Source organism: Abramis brama (genome assembly GCF_963993115.1).
Source record: "Abramis brama genome assembly, chromosome: 9".
Classification (NCBI taxonomy): domain Eukaryota; kingdom Metazoa; phylum Chordata; class Actinopteri; order Cypriniformes; family Leuciscidae; genus Abramis; species Abramis brama.
This window is the reverse complement of record NC_139971.1, coordinates 40,671,841-40,693,524: the sequence shown is the minus strand read 5'-3', so window position 1 is coordinate 40,693,524 and position 21,684 is coordinate 40,671,841. Positions and strand designations below refer to the sequence as shown.

The following is a 21,684-nucleotide window of genomic DNA, read 5'->3' as shown; positions in this document are numbered from 1 at the left end:
CGTGCACTCAGCCTCCCAGTAAATCACACATTAATAGAAAGAGCAGGTCGGTTCACCGGCACGCTCACGCACAGCCAGTTGCTATCTGTTATCACGATTCTTTCAGCCTCCTACACACACACACACACACACACACAGTCCTGTAGACGAGAGAACAGCAGAGTCGTCTTTAGTCTGAGATTTGCAGCCCATTATCACGACTCTTGGTACACACACACACACACACACACACAGTAGGCAGCTGACGCTGTGCTCTAATTCTGATTGAGTAACGTGAGGTAACGAACCAGACATTGTGCACTACTGGCCTGTGTCTCATTAAGCCTCGCTTTGAAACAACAGGACCCACATACATTTACCCATGATGCAGCAGGACGGCTTGACAATGCTGACATCAATCTGCGCTAAAGCTTAACGTATGGATTTATGAAACAGTCTGTAAGCTGCTCATCTCTGCAAGCTTTCTAAATACCCATAATCCCCGTTTTTTAGGACCCATTATTTACCTGTGTGGATGGTGGGAAAGTAAAACACAAATGACAGAGACATCTGGAGATGAATATAATGTTCGTGTTGCTCTCTCTCAGTGCCCTTAAATAAGTGATGAAGATTCTGGAACAGGTCTCTCATGTCCTTACAAGACTGTAGCGTGTGTAATTTTACAGACAGTTCTGGGTACAGTGCATTCTGAAGCCATCTGTGGCTACGCTATATATTTTAGCATGGCTGGATCGTCTGACAGCAGAAGTGAGAACAGTGCATTCTCACTCTTGAGAATGATTTGTTAAGGGAATAATGAAGAGTCGAAAGAGCCTTGTCTTTCATTTCCTTTGTGGGGTTTTTGAAGTCCTTATTTCACAGTATGAGCAGAGATCGTATATCAGATATGTCAGGCTGAAAATGTTAATATGGAAGCAGTTTTTGCCACTTATGCACTTTCAATTCCCACACACACACTATAATAATATAAAAATAATACAATTAAATTGATCTGGCAATTTTAACATTATCCATAATAAAAGAGTATTTCCATTAGGAGAACTTTAATAGAGTGTGTGTTTGTTTTTAGGTATTTTATTGGAGTTTTCATAAAACCTTGCTTGTTTGTTTGTTTTTTGTGTGTGTGTGTGTTTGTGTGTGTGTGTGAGTGTGAGAGAGAGAGAGTGCATTCTCTTCTATTATCATCCCTTTATGGCATCCTGTAATCCTGTCATTTTCCTTCACTTTACTGCTATTGAGATTAAAAGATCTTTTATGTCTTTAACGGGTTCATAACCCATTTTTGATTTTAGATATGTGTGTGTGTTTTATAATATAAAGAAACATACTACCTTTCATAAGATTTTTAATCCTCACTAAGTCCCTCATGCTCAACAAGGTTGCATTTATTTGATCTAACATACAGTAAAAACTATAATATTGTGAAATGTTACAATTCAAAATAAATGTTTTCTATTTTAATGCATTCTTCTATGTAATTTGACAAACATTTATTGATGGCAAAGCTGAATTTTCAGCAGCCATTAGTTACTCCAGTCTTCAGTGTCATATGATCCTTCAGAAATCATTCTAATACGTTTATTAGGTTACACTTTATTTCAAGGTGTCGTTGTTACAGTGTAATTATACATTTAAATACTGAGTAATATTAATTAACAACATGTACTTACTAAATGTTTTGGGTAGGATTAGGGTTTGGTTTAGGGTTAGTTGCATGTAATTATGCATAATTTACTGTTATTACTATGGTAAGTACATGTTACATATCGTCACCTTCCTAAAATAAGTCATTTTTTTGACTATTTTTATTTTTTTTTGCATTAGTCATCTCCTCATGATGCTCTGGTAAAATCGCCCACATCCTCAGTTGAACAGATCATGCAATTCAACCCCTGTAGTATAATGGCCTATGTCAAGAGTGTGACTTAGGCTGTTTTATTTTGCCTAAGTCAAAAGACAATGAGACTTAGGCAATTTTACAAGCTTTTCAAGATGGCAGCTGCATCAAGAAGAACGGAAATCTACTCAACCTCTGAAGTTAGGTTCAGTTTTTTGTGTTTTCTGAGAAACCTGAAAAAATGACGTGCAATTATTTTAGGAAGGTATGCATGCAACAAGGACAATGTAAAATAAAGTTTTACCGTTTATTATCAATGTTGAGAACAGTTGTGCTGCTTAATATATTTGTGGAGATCAACCACAGTTCAACAGTCAGGATGTATTATGCTTTCAAGAGCAGCACTGATAAATCCATTTAAAACCAGAGAAGTTTGAAGGGCATAACAATTTAATAATAATAAGAAAAATAAATTTCTCTAAAGCAAACTAGTTTTTGAACTATTTTCCATTGCTCTAGAGGGCTTTTAACTGAAATTAGTTTTTCAAAATGCAATTCAACATCTGCTGCACACCAGAAGCTGTCTGAAACGCAGCATATCCAAAGCGTGTGCACAAACACTAGGCCTTTCTGAGTTCAGCTACTGATAGAAGGGGAAACTGATCCAGTGAAGTTTTTTAGATCTGCATGCATTCTGATTTCTCACACACACATAAACAGATGGTGTGAATGAAATACATGACTTCGCCACAAGAACCCAAGAATCTGCAGCTGGTAATCTTCTGAGGGTCTAAATTTATTCATAGTCTTTTACCAGCACAAACACAAACAATAGCGCTCACACACACTTGCTCACGCTCTTGTTCGGTCGTAGGCACACGCAAACACAATGACGCTCCCAGCGGTATCGCACTTATATATCAGGTTTGATAATCCCCCGTTCGTGATCTCCCTTTGCTATAGCCACCATTTCTGTGTGAGATCCACAAAAGCCCATAATACTCTGCAGCCTGTATATATATATATATATATATACCCTACAGACGTCTGTGTTTCATTTAGTCGCACACACTCCACACACACAGCGCGTAACGCAACCCTCCTGCTCTGTGGCTGGGCCGCTCTCCTGCCATTGAACTTTTATTGAGGGAAAAAGAAAGGCTTTTTATATTTTGGAAAATCAACAAGTGAAATGTTTCCACACAAGCAATATTGTTCCATATATAAAAAACAAAAAAACTCAACGTTATAATTATTGTCTCTCTCTGTGTGGTTTCCAGCACGAGGGCCCTTGACCTGCAGCTGTGCGTGGTCACGCGTGAGACGGAGAAAGAGCTGGAAAACGAGCGCTCTCGCCGCCTGCACCTCAGGTAAGGAAACGAGGGAACAATGGCGTTAGAGGGACAAAAGAACGAGAGCGGCTGATTGGGTCGTGCGAGTGTGTGAGGAGTGTTTGCAGTAGCCACTTCAGCCACGGCACGACAGGAAGAGATGCAGATGGGAAACAACTGTGTGCGTGTGTGAGTACACTTGTGGGTGTTTTGCAGGCACAAGTGTGAGAAAAAATACAAAGTAAAAAGGGAAGGAGGACTAAAAAGAGAACAAGCGTACATTGATTTGAGCAGAATAGATTTCTGTGTAGTTGAATACTGGTATTATGTAAAATAAAAAGAAAAAAATACATGCTTGACCACTTAGTCACATTGCTTACATAAAGACTGATTAGGGTTCCTTAAAGATATGTTCCAGCAAGTTTGCTTGATCAGTCACCAAAGAAGCATGTCAATTTTACAGTTTTTTCCAGTTGCTAACACACTAAAATGACATGCACTGCACAATTATTTAAAATGACACACAGAGAGCAAAACCTCTTCTCAAGTCTCCAAAAGTCGAAACATATTTTCTGTTTTACACACATTTTGCAATTCAAAATGCCACTTTTTAAACACACTGAACACGGTTCTCTGCATAAGACACAACAATCTGACATAACGTCACATGTTTGCCATTTCAAAACACTGCCATTCAAAATGACACTTACATGAGCTGATTGGCCGATACACGTGTCACCTGACCAAACACCTCAATGCTTAATTGTTAACACTTCAATCTTTTTCAGTGTACTGTTTTTTTGTGAGCATATTTGTGTTCAGTCCGATGTAAATATTTCTGCTGTGCATATTATGTTGCACTGACTTGTTTGGTGAAAAATAAAAAAATAAATATTTCAACAGCATGTGTGTGTATCTGCAAATATTTCTGTGCATGTGAACAATCTGAAGAATTTTCTACAATTTTAACTATTTTAGTATTATGGCAAAGCATCCTAAAGATGAGAGTGTTTTTCATTATGCCCAACAGTGTGTAGTTGGTTAGACAAAAATCTGCTAATATGAATGAAGTGTGTGCCATTTTGTGCAAAAGTTTGATTTTGATTATGCCATATGTAGTTTTGGTTGCAGTGCTTCATTTAGCAGGATATATTAGGTATTTTGCAGTTTGAGTGTGTGGGTTTGTGAATTGTGTTACGTATTTTGATAAAACCAGCCTAGTTTGCAAAATTGTGTGTTAGCAATTGGAAAAAACTGTATTCAGGAAAAGATTTTCTTGTCCAAGTAATACAATTTTGTGTTGCAAAAATGAGTATACCCTCCTGAAAGTCACTAAAAATAAAACATTTCTAGTGCAAATTAAAGGCAATTTTTGATCCATAGGTGAGGATGTTGAACTGAAAGATTTAAATAAGTGTTATTTATTATTATATTTCTCAGCATCGCCTCTGGAGCATCACCATGCAACTCGTGATTCATGATTCATCACTCATCACACAACTTCCCATATTCTGTCCCATTCATTCAGTCTTTGATGTTTTTCTGAGACACCAGTTGCTTTTTTTAAGTTGTGCATTTGCTTAAATATGGCTCATTTCCTGACTAATAAGTTGTGGTTAAGACAAGTTTGCCCAGGAGTGTGTATATTTTTAGTATGTTCGAGGCTTGTTCCTGCAGATATCTGCTGTTTGAGATGTGAACAGTTAATAAATCAGGTGCTGTGAAGTGAAGCTGTCATGAACGACTGAGTCTCGGTTGACTGGCAGGTGATAATGCAGTCGTGAGCTCTCTGACAGGCGTTTCTATCTTCTCCAACCGTCTATGTGGGCGGCACACACAAATGCCATGATGGCGTCATGCTGCAAAGTGCTTGTCTATGAGAGGTGTGTGTCGGGGAGTGTAAGCGAGTAAAGGAGTGTGTGGCAAACTTTTATGTGTGGTTGAAAAACCTTTTTCTAATTTGCTCTGAGTTTGCTCTCTTTGTCCCATTTTGAATTTGATAATTTCAGCTGATAGAAATCTGTCAAAAAGTCGTTGTTATCAGTTTTTAATATGCTGCCAAAACTATTACAATTCAATTCAATTCAACTTTATTTCCAGACTCAAGGTCCATTAGAGAGAAAACATACAACAACCTACAATGATCTCCAGATACAAAACATTTAAAATAGGCAATTATACCAATACTTTCTCATAGATGACTGGCATCGCACCACACTTTGCCTAGGCCTTGACAACAGCATAATAATAGCATTCTGTGAATTATCCAGCTGACAATTGCATTTATACATCAAATTTCTCATTAAAGCCATAAAGGTTTTCTTTAAAAAAGGTGCCCTAAAAAATCTTAACCTGATCCGAACACATAGAAAAAAAATTTCACCAACATATTAGCTTTAGCATATAACATTCAGCGCTGTGTCATCATCACACATTTCATAATTAATGATATGCCCCAAATATTTTGTTTTAGTGCATACGTTTAGTACTTGCCCTGACAAATAAAAAATAAAATAAAATGAAGATCCTTATTCCCTTTTGTTCTACATATCATGGCAACACTCCTCTTTGCATTATATTGCACATCATATTTAATCCCATAATCAGAGCAGACATTTAGCAGCTGTTGAAAGCCAGCACTACTTGGAGAAAAAATGATCTCCAGATCGTCAGCATACATAAGATATTACAGAAAAGACAATACTGAAAATAAACATAAAGGTGCAATGTTTAAAGTAACACAGCAGCAGAATACAGTTGTCAGTCCTGTATTTGAGCCCTTAAGACGGTTAAGTTCACACACAGTTCAGTTATTTATGGGAGTGACAACCGCATTCTATAACCAACTCACACCCGTAAATTTTCAGGACTTTTTTCAAGGCCCAGAAAGGTAGTAAAGACATCGTTAAAATAGTCACTTCATAACATTACATTCGAACCACTTCAAAATAGTCACATGGACTATTTTAACGATGTCTTGACTACCTTTCTGGGCCTTGAAAGTTGCAATGACGTTGCTGTCTATGGAGGGACAGAAAGCTCTCAGATTTCATTAAAAAGATCTTAATTTGTGTTCTGAAGATGAATTAAGGTCTTACGGGTTTGACATGAGAGTGGTAAAATGATGACAGAATTTGAATTTTTTGGTGAACTATCCCTTTAATGAAGATTTGACGGATGATCTAGTGGCTCGATTGGACTCTTGTCATGTCAAAACAAAAAAATAAAAATAAAATTACACTTTTAAATTTAATGAATGTCACCATCTTTGATATTACTTGGGTCACTGTCGCGATGGTTACTGGTTAGAGAATACGGGCTGGACTACCGTTGCATGTTCATATTGATGCTACTGTAAGTTGTTGTTTGAATGGGACATTTCGAATCTCACAGTAAAGAAAACAGTAAAATAAATGTGGTTGTCAATCCCAAAAACTGACAGTGTGAGTGTAGCCTTTATATGTCATGACCTATTATATTGGAATGTGTGCCGTTTGTGGTATATAGTGGGTGTTAATATTACATTTGATTTCTGTGGTCTTACATTGCACCCCATCAAAATGTATCCCTGGATAAACAAAATGTTCTATTCTGTGTTCCTGTGCTTTTAGGGATTGTGATAGTTAAAGTGTTTCTCTCGCTGATTTTTTTGTCCTGTCCCGGTTGTGCAGGACTCTATGGAGTGCAGTCTTAAAGTCCCCCTGTAGTCAATAATTGTATCCCTTAAAACTGATCACCAAAATTACATATTTAAACATTTTTCCTTGAAAAAAAATTCTTCATGCCGTAAAATAGCTCAGATGTAACTCTACACCCTTGCCTCATTTAGTATACGCGGTTCTATGAATATGCAAATGAGCCCTGCCTCCACTCACTCACTCAGCTCAGAGATCCACTGGTTGACGATCACACGTTGATCTGATTGGTTACAAGGTAGTTTGTGACGTCAGAAACATCAGCGATTTCAAACCGTGTTTTAAAGGCACACTGTCAAACTTTTCAACCTTCATAATATATTTCCCCATAATAAGACCCTTGTGATGGTACATCGACTTACAATAGGTTGAATGACACGTCTGCCATAGCCTGACGGGATCTGTTTCGCTTTTACTGGCACTATGTAACTTCGGGGTTCGGGTAGGTACCCGAGCACAAAAAGAACTACAAAATTCGACTGCTTTACGGCATACGTCACTTCCCCCACCACTTCCTCAAATTTGGACGTGAGAGGCCAACCAGCGTTTGTTTTCGGCTTTCGTGCGTATGTTTTTGTCATGGGGCTGTTTACACCTGGCCACTTCATGCGTTTTCTCAGATGGGATAGCTATCTGATCGTGAAAAGACCAGGTGTAAATGTCCTCCGAAACGCATTCGAGACGGATTTGAATCCGATCGCTCAAACCACTTCAGGAGGAGGTCTGAGACGCATTCCAGACGAAACTGGACAAGTGTAAATGCATCTGGTTGTTGAAACCACATGTAAATTGTACTCCTCTCAAAAATGCTAAAAATAAAAACGTGTGAGAGCGTGTTATAGGCTATATGTTATAGACAGATATGACGACGCTCCTGGAACACACATCACCGCAGATGAGCAACTGAGCATAGTCATCAAGAGAACGTGCAAACTATCGCAAATCAAAGTGAAAGTAAGTCGCAGACGCTTAACACACAATCATCATCATTAAAAGTAAAGAAACGAAATGATCTTACCAGGGCTGTTACTGCTCTCTCTTATTGCGGTCTTTGATTTGAAATTTTAGCTGATGATCAATAAAATGCTGTTCATATCTGTTGCTTTCGGTGACGTGCACTCCGTTAAATCTGCATACAGCGCGGGAATTGAAGATCGGATTTAAATCCGTTTCGCAAAAACACATTTATGTGACCAGGTGTAAATGGAATTGTTTTGATAAATCCGATCTGAGAAAACGCATGAAGTGGCCAGTAAATAAATCTCTTATTTGTAAACTTGTTTGCATTCTATGTTGTATGTTGTTGCGCTTGCTTGTAGTATGTTTTTTTATATGCTGTTCATTCATTTATTGCTGATAATTAGACCAGTCCAATAATTTCCACATATGTCTAGCTAGCTTTCGATTATCAGAGCTGTTAACAGACTTGCTAACAAACACTCGTTTCTCTTACGTGTTTTTTGCGTTATGTTTTATTGCCTAGTTTGCCAGCTGAACTCAGGTGTTGTGAGGTGTATTTATCACGTAGGCCTGAGGGATATCAGACGACGCTGTTGACGTTGATTCTTGCGATTATCATGAGAACAGTTTTTAATATCTCACATAATTATCAGGACATAAATAAGCCTAACGTAGAGGTTGTAAATAGTGTAAACGAGTACAATTTGCAAACTATTATGATAAATTGCAATAATCATGTCTTCGGAGTCTATCTGTGCCTATTCCATGCCCGATGCAGGTACCGGTGTACAGGGTGCGAGGTGGGGGGGTGGAGGGGTATTTACGACAGTGCAAGTATTCCATAGCGACTCTAGGGGTCGCTGTTTGACAAAAACACAATTCCTTCACAGTGTGCCTTTAAGGAGAAAATTCTTTGCATTGGTATTGACATGAATTTGTGCATAGTTTGTCTTAAAGCATATTAAAAACACCACATAGACATATAAACAACATGAAATGATTGTTTGTCTTGATTTTCACCACAGGGGGACTTTAACACTGATGTGTTGCGTGCCAGTCAAACATCGGAAGAACTTTCAAATCATTCAGTTTTGACCCCATTTGCCAATGATATTTTATCAGCCAGTAATTGCTAAACAATTTGCACATGATATGTACAGTCTGTCTTCTCAAAGACAAGTTTAACTTTGCTTCTAAGTTTGAGATTTTCCACAAATAATTAGTCTTTTTTTAGAGCAACAAGAAATGTTTAAAAACGTCTAACTCTATAAAGAGCTCTTGAATGCCTCATAATCTCCTATTATTCATTTTTGATTTATTTTATTGTTTCCAAGACCGCCCCGAGACGGCAGTTCACCAAGTACTCATCCAGAGATGGTAAACTATAATTGATGGCTCCATTTGATCTTTTTGCACCGCAATTGCCAGGCTTTTAAGCTCCAGTACATGTTTTCACTGTTTACTGTGCATACTTCACACTTCCCTGCTACCTAGAAACCTCGTAAAATCTTCCTTTTGAGATGTTATCTAACAATATTTCCACATTGATGTCAAAGCAGAGCGTGACCCTTGCGATGAACAGTGTGTTGAAGCCTTGACACTAGTCATGTGAAAAGACCTAATGCACTGCAATAACAATTTGTACTACAGACATGAATGATACTTCAAAATCATGTGACTCATTGAGAAGAGTTAATGAGTTTGCTATTATTGTAATCATACAAAAATGGAAATTATGTTATCGTTTACTCAGTAACTTTTTTTGTCCATACAGTGAAAGTAAATGGGGTCCAATGATGTTTCTGACCCTATTGATCTTTATTGTATGTTCAAAAACAGTAAAAAAAAATATTTGTGTCCCATTGAAGAAAGAAAGCCATAGATATGTCATGACCAATAGGAGTGTGTGGCGTTGTGGTAGCCTATATATTGACTTTCTCAGGATGCCTTTCACATTTCTCAAAGCGTGAAGAAATAATCAGAGTGCTCTTGTGTGGTCTTACATTGCACTCTATCAAAATGGATCCCTGGAAAAACAAAATGTTCTATTCTCTGTTCCCGTGCTGATAGGGCTAGTAATGTTTCATGATGGTTAAAGTGTTTTTCTCGTTCTCTCATTCTCTGTATTTCTTGCCTGTCCAGGCAGTGGAGAACTTTATGGAGTGCAGCATTAAAGGGTTAGTTCTAGGGCTGTCACTTTTGTGAAAAAATCCTGTTAGATTTTTGAGACATAAGTGTTCATTGAATCGATTGTAAAATCGATTTTCCATGTCTAAAGACGTTTCCATTTTAAACTAACAGGTATTAGGACGAACGTAAAGAGGGCGCTTGAGACGTGCACATGTCAGTAATATTTCTGATGATTTATTGGCGTGAAGTTTCGTGCACAATGACAAACAGGAGAGCAACATTCTCGGAAAACAATAAGCAGAGTGGACTGCCATAACATCAATGAGAAACATCACTGCAGGCTTCAACATGGCTGTGTTTACCATTAGAAATGTCAAACAAATTTCGCCTACGAAGGCGATTGTAGCCCGTAGCCCGAATCTGTGTCTGTATACACGAAACTGTCTGAATACTGGCAGAATTCACATTTTTGTAGTAAAAAGAGAAACATTATGCAGAGGTATAATTTGCTGTTATGTGTGTGTGTCAGAGCCTGCAGTTGCTGTGTGACGTGCGTTTTGTGACGAGCTGGACGCACTCCGAGAGAAGGCTGTTAAAATTGATCCCCTATTTTTGTTTTCGAAACTTGCGTTGGTTGGTTCGATCGATTTTCGAACGTAAAGTGACTGCCCTAGTTAGTTCACCCAAAAATGAAAATTCTGTCAGTAATTACTCTCCCTCATGTTGTTCCAACCCCGTAAGACTTTCGGTCATCTTCGGAACACAAATTAAGATATTTTTGATTAAATCTGAGAGCTGTCTCACCCCTCCATAGGCTTCTATGGGATCGAAACTTGCCGGCCCAGAAAGTTAGTAAAGACAATGTTTAAAACAGAAGAAAATGAATAGTTGAATAAAGTTGTTTTTTTTGGGGGGGTTTTCGCACAAAAAGTATTCTCGTCGCTTGATAAACTTAAGGTTGAGCCACTGTAGTCACTTGGACTATTTTAACGATGTCTTTACTAACTTTCTGGGCCGGCAAGTTTCAATAACAGAGAAGCCTATGGAGGAGTGAGACAGCTCTCAGATTTCATCAAAAATATCTTAATTTGTGTTCCGAAGATGAACGAAAGTCTTACGGGGTTGAAACAACATGAGGGAGAGTAATTACTGACAGAATTTTCATTTTTGGGTGAACTAACCCTTTAATGTGTTGTGCGCCAGTCAAACATTGAAACACAGTTCTCAACTTTCAAATCATTCCACTGATAAAAGAAAGCCATAGAGGTTGACTGATGACAGAATTTTTGTTTTTGGGTAAACTATCCCTGTAAGGTTTTCGCCCGGTGAATGATAAAATGGGTGAAACTTACATTAACACAAGGACCTAAATGAAGTTCCAAACATACAGTAGGTTTAGGAGGAGGAGCCTAATAATTCAGTCCTGTCAATCATCATTACAAGCATTATAGGGGGGTTGAGCTCGGAGCTTGAGCTGAGCTTCGGGTTCGAGCCTCTGTTGAGGATAGAAAGCCAAGTTAATTTTCCATTAAATATTAAGAGTGGCATATTTCTTAATTGAAATGATGAAATCAGTGTGGAATCATTTGACTTGAGCATGAGCAACCACCCAGAAACATGCTAAAAATACTCTTAACTCTATAGCAATGCTCTGGCAACCACCCACAACATTCTAGCAATATACGGTATTAAAAAATGAAATATTGATATCATAGTGATATTACACACACAATAGTATTATAAGTAATCCAGCACCAGTAACTGGCCGACACTCCAAGATGCGTGTGGGTTTATTGCACCTTAATGCTGGTTTCCACCCACCATAAAATGGAAAAAATGAGGTTTATAATGGACATGACAGGTGAGACACCCAACCCGCACCAGAAAAAAGGGTAACATTTTTTTTTACAGTGTCCTTGTTACATATGTTACATGTACTTACCATAGTATTAACAGTACATTATGCATAATTACATGCAACTAACCCTCAACCAAATCCTAACCCTACCCTAACCCTATAGTAAGTACATGTAGTTGCTTAATATATAGTACTATATATAATAGTACTATAGTAATATATAATTACACTGTAACAATGACACCTTAAAATAAAGTGTAACCCAAAAAAGTTGGATTTGGTAAAAAAGAAAGGGTGTTAGAATCCCAGTCAACATTATTTTTGTTCACGTTTGTACAGTTAGGATTACAAACACTCTCTGCATCTCCATACACTCATATTTTGTGTGTGATTCATTGTTAATTTAGTGTTTTCTCATATTTTGGGCCAAAGACAAATCTGACTGTGTTATTTTTTGTCAAAATGTTAATAGATATGTTAAATGAGTTATGACATGGTTTTTGTTTTTGTTTTATTATGTTCCCTTAGGTGCAATTATAGTATTATTATAGTTTTTTGGACAAAAAACTTTTAAATTTGAGTGATTTATGACCCTTTCCCCACCCTGTTTCTCATCCTCTGATTCAAACAGTCTGTTTTGGGGGTGTATCCCCTTTAAGAGTTCAGTGTTAACGCCCACTGTTATGATTGGCTAACGTCATTGGCTAAAAGTAGTTTTAAGATGAAATACATTACTTACAGTTTGCGGCGTCGTTGGGACCCAGAATAGTTGGCACGGCCTGATCTTTAAAGGAGAACTCCGGTCAATTTTAACATTGAGCTCATTTTTTTGTACATTTGGAGTGCTGTCAGTACAGAGAACAACGACAAAAATCGGTGTTGCCTACACCGTGTTATCCTCTTTTTAAAATTTGCACCCTGTTGACTTCAATAGGGCAAGTTTTAAACCTGCTTTTAGCCTCTTAACATCCTTGATGTGTCATTACAAGTGCACAGGTCATGTGAGTGATTCCTTCGGAGTGAACGCGGGTGAATCTGACTGCAGTAGATGTGAAAGATATGAATAAAAATTATGTTTATTCAGCCAGCGCACATACCTGTATTTACATCCTGTTTTCGATCGAAGTCCAAAGTAATCGATTGTCGAGTTCACGCGCGTGATCATAGGTAACTAAACCTATGCGCGTGAACTCGACAATCGATTACTATGGACTTCCCCAACGAGCTGTAATTAGAGCTTGATTAAAATTTGGTTTCTCATGTCATGACCCCTTTAAATTTTAATGTTAATGTACTGAAAATATGATATTGTGGCAACCCTACACCCTAGCACTGTGGTGGCTGCTTGCATTGACAATCGTTACTCATATTTTCATCAGAAAATATAAAAATGTAGTTGAAGAAGAAGCCTTTCCCTGAGGGTCGATAAAACGAGCGCTGAAGTACGCTTCCTTTATTCTCTACTTCACAAAGATATGAAGTAGATTTCAGCTCATCTTTGAACTGCCTCAGTCATCAGAGCACAGAGAAAATGAAATGGTGCGATTCTTAGATGTCTTTCCTCCTTAACCTCCGAGCCGTAATGTTAGCATCACTTTAAAAGCCCCTTTTCATGTCTGGTGTGTGTGCATATTCAGTTTCTGGAGTGAAGTGTGCTCCACATATGGGGCTTGTGCGTGTGTAGCGCGAGCTCTCTGTAGCGTGAGGTCTAGCAGTCTGTTCGGTCAAAAGGTTTATATCCTGATTATAGACTACGCCCCAGCGGTTCACGGAAAGGCACAGGAAGTATAAACTGTTTGATCCATGATCACCCCTAGGAAGGTGAAGAGCACCAGAATGCTTATAATGTTAATTTTGGGAGGTGATTTATAAAGACCGTTATGATGAAGTTAAGGATCTGAAACTGGTCAGGCTGGGAATGCTGGGAAGCAGAGGAAAGGAGGCTTAAGCAGCTGGCCAGACACACACACACACACACACACACACACACACACACACACACACACACACACACACACACACACACACACACATCAAAAACAGGCCATGTGCTGTCCAGACACACTCCAGAAACACTTCAAACCCTGAGAGCGCAATGAGAACTAAAGAGAGGAAAGGAATGGGGAACAAAGACAGAAAGAACGAAGGGTCAATCTGAATGGGTCAGTCGTTGCTCTGCAGTCCAGCTTAACTGACAGAGCCAGATGTGCTTCCAGGAGAGACACATCTGTCTATCAGGTTTATTGATGAGGTTCTCGACTCTTTTCTTCTCTCTGGTCTGGTCTCGTCGTTTCATCTCCTCTTTTCTCGTCTCGTCGTTTCATCTCTTCTTTTTTCGTCTCGTCTCATCTCCTCTTCTCATTTCATCTCCTCTTCTCATCTCCTCTTCTCTTCTCCTCTTTTTTTATCTCCTCTTTTCTCATCGCGTCGTTTCATCTCTTCTTCTTTTCTCATCTCCTCTTCTTAGTTTATCTCAGTTTTTTTATTTTCTCATCTTTTCTCATAACATCTCTTTTGACAATAGCCATTTTTCATTGTTCCCTTGTAATAAAAAATTAATTCCCATGATTCTCTTCCACTGTGTCGCTCTCTCTTTTTCTGCCTCTTTTATTGTCTGTCTCCATGTCTCGTCTCGTCTCCTTTTCCCGTCTTTTCTCATCTCATCTTGTCTTTTTCTCTCGTCTCGTCGTCTTTTCTCGTCTCGTCTTCTTTTCTCTTCTAGTCTCTGTCCTCTTATCTATTTTTTTTTAATTTTCTCCTATTTTCTCCTATTTTCTCATAACATCTCTTCCATGCATCTTGTTTTTTCTTGCATCTCATCTTGTATTATCTCCTCTCCTCTCCTTCTTCCTTCTCTTCTAATACCATCTCTTTTTCTTACCATCTCATCCTTCTCTCATTTCATCCCAATTGTCTCGTCTCCTCACCTCTTTTCATCTCCACTTCTAGTCTCCTATCTTCTTGTTTAGTATCATTTCCTATTTTTTTCTCATCTCATCTCATCTCATCTTGTCTTTCTCTTTTTGCCTTTTTACTGTAATTCTCTTTGTGTCTTCTAGTCTCCTCTCCTTTGACAATAGCCATTTTTCATCGTTCCCTTGTTATGAAAAATTAATTCCCATGATTCTCTCCCACTGTGTGGTTCTCTCTTTCTCTGCCTCTTTTACTGTCTGTCTGTCTCCATGTCTCACCCTAACACTGCCATGTTTACCTGTTGCCATGACTGCTAGACAACTGGATGAGTGTGTGCTTGTGTATGTTTGTTTATGTGGTGACAGACTGAAATGGGGGGATGGATACGCATATGGTTGGTGTGTGGTCGCGGAAGAGATTTCATACGTGTGTGTGTGGAGTTGGCGTCCTGTTTATCCACATTGAGACTTCTGGCTGCTCTTATCTGCCGCTGTCTCATGATGATGATGTAATGCTGGTGGGAATCAGAGGGGTGTGTGATGTAGTGCAGCCGAACTGACACACATCTTCAAATATACAAACCTCATTAAATCACCCAGTGCTGAAACCCAGCCAGAAACCACGAGAATCCAAAAAGACACAGACTGTCCCATAGAAAATGAATGGATTTCTAAATGAAGGTCCAGCAGGAGCATGTTCATCTAATCCTGTTCATCACAACACTAGTGCATACTGTATAAACAGCTGCTTACCAAATGTGTTTACCATGAGCTCACTCAAGGATTATATGAAAATGTCAAATCATAACAAATGAGACATAGCTTAAAATGAACAGGAGTGCAAATATCCCACCCACACATAAACTGTAAACTTTATTTATCTAGGCTTATGTCTGAATATCTAGTTTTACGTTCAAAGACTTGACATACAATTTTAATGGATCAAAACTGATACACACAGCACGTCAAGGATTCAGAATCAACAGTGATTTCAACATTGATTTTTTTTTATCAGTATTGATTGTGCTTGTTAATCAGATCACAACTGAGACCTCTTTAATTCTCAATTGTTTCTCCTGAATATCATTGAGATTGAATGTTGAATGAATGTGCTCAGATTGGCAAAGATACAAAAGTGTGCAATAAAAAGTCACAGATTTTAAAGGGATATTTCACCGCTGGAAAGATGAATGTGTATTTAAATTGGGTCATTTATGTAGTAGAAATGTGAAATTATTTTAGAAGTTGGTGCCTTCTAGACTGAGAAAAGACAGAAAATGTATTTTTGGCTCATGTGGATGAAAGACTACAACTCCCAGAATGCACTTGCTTCGCTGCCCTACGAGGACAAGCCACGCCTACCGGTTACAGAGGGCAGTATCGGAAGAAATGATACAACTAGGATACTAGTCGACTGGAAACTGAAAAGACGGCGTTTTATCGTGAGATCCCCCTATGGGCGGGTTGAAGACATGCGGGACGAGCTCCTCCTACTGACTGGAGTCTCTCGCCTCTGGACAAAAAAGCCGCACGGTCATTCCAAAATACCACCGGGTTTCTACTGATACAAAGCTTAATGCTAATCGGTGAAGCATCCCTTTAATGTTCTTAAACATCTGTTTGCTTCTATTCTCGTCTGTTCTTTTCTCTTCAAAATGAACTCAATTATTATTCACGGCAAAAAAAGTTTGAGCAGCGGTATAGTGTTAGTGAATATCCCTATGCCGTCCACACTGTTTAGATGAATATGTAAAACATTGACAAATTGAGAAAACAGCCGTTAAGAAAGCATCAGTCAAGTCACATCACTTTTATTTATATAGCACTTTATACAACAGATTGAGCAAACTTGTCTTGAAAGTTCACTCTGGCACGCTGTTCTGAACTCCCAAAACACACTCCAAGCGAACTTCAAAATAATGTCACACCACTTGAAGTGAACTAAAACGCTTCATCTCTTCTTTTCCCATCAGCATTTAATGCATCTCTTCAACTTTTCTTGTCATCTTGTCTTGTGTCTTCTCTTCAAACAGAACTCAAATGTTTCATCTCATCTTTTCTCATCTTTTCTCTTTTGTTCTCGTCGAACATTTGATGCAGTCTCTTTTCTTGTCTCGCCTCTTCCCCTCTTTTCAAGATGAACACAAACATTTCATGTAGTCACTTTTCTTCTCTACTTGTCCTTTCTCTTTTCTTCTTGTCTTCTCTTTTTCTCTTAGATTGCCATATGGCCAGTTTCCTGAGCCAGTATTGTTGTCTTCAACAAAAGCAGTGTAGAAGAAATGTAGTATTCTTCAGTATAAAATAGTGTCTTTTGAGTAACCCTCTTTGTGCGTGTGTGTGTGTGAATGTGTCTGTGTGCGTGTGTGTCTGTGTGTGTGCGTGTGTCTGTGTGTGTGTCTGTGCGTGTGTGTCTGTGTGTGTGTGTGTCTCTGTGTGTGTGTGTGTCAGATCGAGGTTTGCACAGCAGCAGAGGCGTCTCAGGGAAGCTCTGATCCTGCTTCAGTCGTCTCGAGGGGAGATGACGACTGTTAAGATCCAGTTAACTCACTTCCTGGAGACATGGGACAACAGCAAAGCACGGATACTACAGAGTTGCATCAGTGCTGACGCAGGTAATTAAACACACACACACACAATGCAATCTCTAGCCGCTTACCCTAACCTTACCCATCACAACTAAGTGCCTAACCCGAACCCTGACCCTAAACCGACCCTTAACCTCATTATAACCTTATCCCTAAAACCAAGTCTTGACCCTCAAACAGGCCTTTAAAGGCTCTCAGAAAGTGAGGACCGGCCAAAATGTCCTCACTTTACTCTCTTTGTCCTCACTCCAATCTCCACTCCACACACACACACACACACACACACACACACACACACACACACACACACACACACACACACACACACACAAACACAAACACACACACACACACACACACACACACAAAACAACCACTTGCTTGTGTATGTCTGTGCATGTCTAATACACACGTGTTCTGAGCAGATGCAGGCAGTCTCATGCACAGAACACACTCCTACACGCCAAGGGTGACAATCACAATATATCTTGTCATGGTCTGAAATTAAAATAGAACACACTCTCCCTCGGCCTGTGAGTGTGTGTGTGTTGGTGACTGTGAGATGTAGGGCATACTGTTCCCGCTGTGCTGAGATAATTGCAGTATAATGATAATAGAGGATGTGAGATATTTAATATCAGGGAACTGGAAGAGAAGAGCGTGTCAGTGGATGGCAGGGACAGTGTGTGTCTCTCAGTATAGTGTGTGTGGTATCGGGAGTCTTGTGGGGCTGACATGTATTAAGCTCATCAGGGTAGTAAAACATTTTAGGAAAAAATAACAAATACACTGGACACTTTAGTAGATACACCTGTTCAACCTTTTGTTAATGCAAATGTCTATTCAGCCAATCACATGGCATGTGGACATGGTCAAGACAATCTGCTGAAGTTCAAACAAAGCATCAGATTGGGGAAGAAAGGTGATTTGGCTTTGAACGTGATTTAAATATTTGCTTTTATTTTCTAATACATTTTCTAATATTCTGTACAGTTTTGAAGCTTTAATTTCAGTGTGGCTGTCCATGTTATACTTTTTTTATAGTAAAACCTGACAGACATACTGCCTTTGGGGTCAGGAATATTTGTTTATTTATTTAATTAATGCCTTAATCAACACTTTTGATCAAACGTGACATGTATAATGCGAATGTATCTCGGTTTTCACAGAAATATAAAGCAGCACGACTGTTTTCAACATTTATGATAATCAGAAATGTTTCTTGAGCATCAAATCATCATATTAGAATGATTTCTGAAGGATCATGTGACACTGAAGACTGGAGTAATGATGCTGAAAATTCAGCTTTGATCACAGGAATAAATTACATTTTAACATGTATTCACATAGAAAACAGTTATTTTAAATTGTAATAATATTTCACAATATTTACTGTATTTTTGGTAAAATAAACAGCCTTGGTGAGCAGAAACAGCGTTTGAACAGTAAAACATCCTCTCAAGGAAAACAGCTTAATTAAAGGAGCTTAATGAATTGTTTGGGGTTAAAGGTTAAAGTTGGGGGAAGGGTTAGGCTTGATTTTTTTTTTTTTTTTTTTTTTTTTTTTTTTATTAAACAATGTCATGTACAAACAACATGGCAAAAAATATATATACAATTACATAATGACAGTAGAATCAGGTGCAAAATTGTATTACCAAAAAAAAAAAAAAAATAATAATAATAAAAGTAAAAAAAAAAAAAAAAAAAAAAAAAAAGGGCTAGAGTTTACTTTTCAAGTCATATTCTTCTATTATAGCAAAAAGTTTTTTAGCATTTTTACTTTTCATCATTTTAAGGGAATTTGTATAAGAAAGAAACTCATTGTGAAATACACAGAATTTAGGATACACTTTCAGGTATTTAGATTTGTGTATATAGAATTTCACTAGAATAAGGATGCTATTAACCAAAAAATCGTCTTTGTTGCTTTCCATAACGAGTCCATAAATAATGTCCTTGTGAGAGAAGACTTCGAGATGAGGAACCTTTGGATATAGCCAGTCATGAATATCAAGCCATAAAGCTAGGGGTTAGGCTTGAGGTTAGGGTCTGTATTCTGATGTGGTTATCGAACTGCGGTGGTACACGGACTGCCCCCAGGTGGTATGTCACATAATGGGAAATTTATAATAATAATAAAAAATTATATATTTTTTGTGTTCCATATTTGATTTATAATATAAACTTTATATATTTCAATATAGCTTAATATAGCATACAAGACTCTTGTGTAATGCATAATGTATATTCTTACTTCTGCCAGGGTTCCTACGCAGTTTGGAAAGGTCTGGAATTTGATTTAAGTAATTTCCAGGTCTGGAAAAGTATGGAAAAAAGAAAACAAAGTGTGGAAAAATATTTTGTTTCAAGACTAGTGCACCTATTCAGTTTTCCAAAATATGAATTAATTTCTAAAAATAATTTTGTCATACAAGCAGAATGTTTTCATGGCAAAAGTTTCGTGATCGTTTAATGATTGTCGAACACGACTGAATGAATTCAAGGCGCACTTTTCATTGCACAAAACTGTTTGTCTTTACCAAAAATCTACAGTCTACGGTTTGGAAATTTGTATTACTTTGAGAAAACCAATGAAGAAAAAATATATATATTACAGGTGACTGTACTATATACTAAATATAATGCTGTATGAACCATTTATGTTAAATAAGTCTGAAAAATCTACAGATTCAACGGGTTGGAATTTTGAGTCTGGAAAAAGTATGGCATTTTGAAAAGAAAAATGTGTAGGAACCGTTTTCTGGATGCGAATAGGAATTGTTTTCTTCAAACTGTGAGCTGGCACAGCCACGCTGATCAAAACACCACATTTTTATTCAGTGCACGAAGAAAAGGAAACAAAAAAGCCACAGTGACAATCAAAACAGTATTATTGTGTTCATTTTATGGAGCATCTCCTTCAGAATGACTTGTTTTGACACTGGATTCAACGCTCCAGTTTGAGCAAGGTGTCAGTAATGTAAGTCTGACAGAGCAGTTTCAAGCACTTCTTGGCAGATGTTTTTGTTAAAAATGTAGTATTAAAGCAAATTTTGTATTAATGTGTTTTAATTAGACATTTAAGTGATGGAGTTTTAAAATTTAAATAATGAATACAACTCTTAGCAATCAATACACCCTTCATGATACTTGTAAATAATCTATTTTTATCGTAGATGTGCTGGGAAATTTACTGCAACGTGTCACACAGAGGAATGTGTTGCCGGTTTGGACGCATGATGCTTCACTGCAGCTTTGTTGATTAAAATGTGAGCAATCAAGTTTTGTTTACTGTAATTCTAACCAGACTGAGATTTTGTTCTGAGAAATACTTGGTGTTCCTTGATTCAAGACTGGCATGTTTGAGGGGTCGGTGCAGATCTGCTTTTTCTGCTGTGTAATGCTTCCAGATTGGACACGGTATTAGGGTTAGTTAGTTAGTTAGTTAGGGACATTCATGCAAATGGTATGTGTGTGGGAGAGTAAAGGTGGAGTTAGGCCTGTCACAATCATAAATCATAAATATATTGCTTGGAAACATAATTAAATGGTCTGTTTTGTAAGCTCACTGTAAATTATTCAAACACAAACATATCCTGTGACAGCTGTAATTGAATGCACAAAACATGCACAGCCGTTTGCATTTGTACTCTGCATCGAAAATATATATATGGATGTGCTGTTGCATCTGTAATTTTTAAGGCTTATTTTGTGGCATTTTTATAGGGCATTTTATCAGTTATATGGCCTTAAAGATCGGTTACACTCAAAGTGTGGATGAATTGTGTTTGAAGACTCAGGATCTATTGAAGATAACTTATGCGACACAAAAACGCTTACAAAGCAAAAACACTCATTTTTGACCCATTAATGAAATGTAAGCGATCTCACTGTTCGAAGCGCCTGTCATCAATGTGTCGTGAATAATTAAGCAAGGCATCTTCTCATAGGATGAGGATATAGGCCCATATTATATTTCTTAATGCTGTGAAAATAATATTTTAAAAATTTAAAATCAGTTTTCATTAAATTTTAATTTTGGTCCACTTTACATTCACACTGGAGCCCAGCAAACTAATGTAATAATAAAAAACTACTTTTAGAGCATGAGACACAATTTTGATGAACAGTCATGATTCTGGTTGTTTGGTGTTTTTGTTGGTTTGACAATTACTAGTGAACGGAAAGTGAAATTTCACTGACATGTTGCTAATGTGACAACACATTAAGAGAGAGAATAGTTATAGTTATAGTTGTCATGTTTTTTTTGGGGGGGTTTTGTTTTTACTTTCATGTTTCATGTCTTTTATTTTGTAATTTGTCTTAGTCTAGTAGGTTCCTGCTTTTGTCATGTGATTCCCTTCCCGTCA

General features: G+C 37.8%; 1 protein-coding gene across 1 annotated transcript in view; it reads left to right on the top strand.

Moving 5' to 3' along the window:
* lekr1 (Leucine-, glutamate- and lysine-rich protein 1) overlaps positions 1-21,684 on the top strand; it is a 101,185-nt gene that overhangs the window by 26,214 nt on the left and 53,287 nt on the right. The window contains exons 4-5 of the mRNA XM_084124157.1: positions 3,118-3,207; positions 17,175-17,338. Of these exons, the coding sequence (XP_083980283.1) occupies positions 3,118-3,207; positions 17,175-17,338 (254 nt within the window). The remainder of the gene's footprint in view (positions 1-3,117; positions 3,208-17,174; positions 17,339-21,684) is intronic.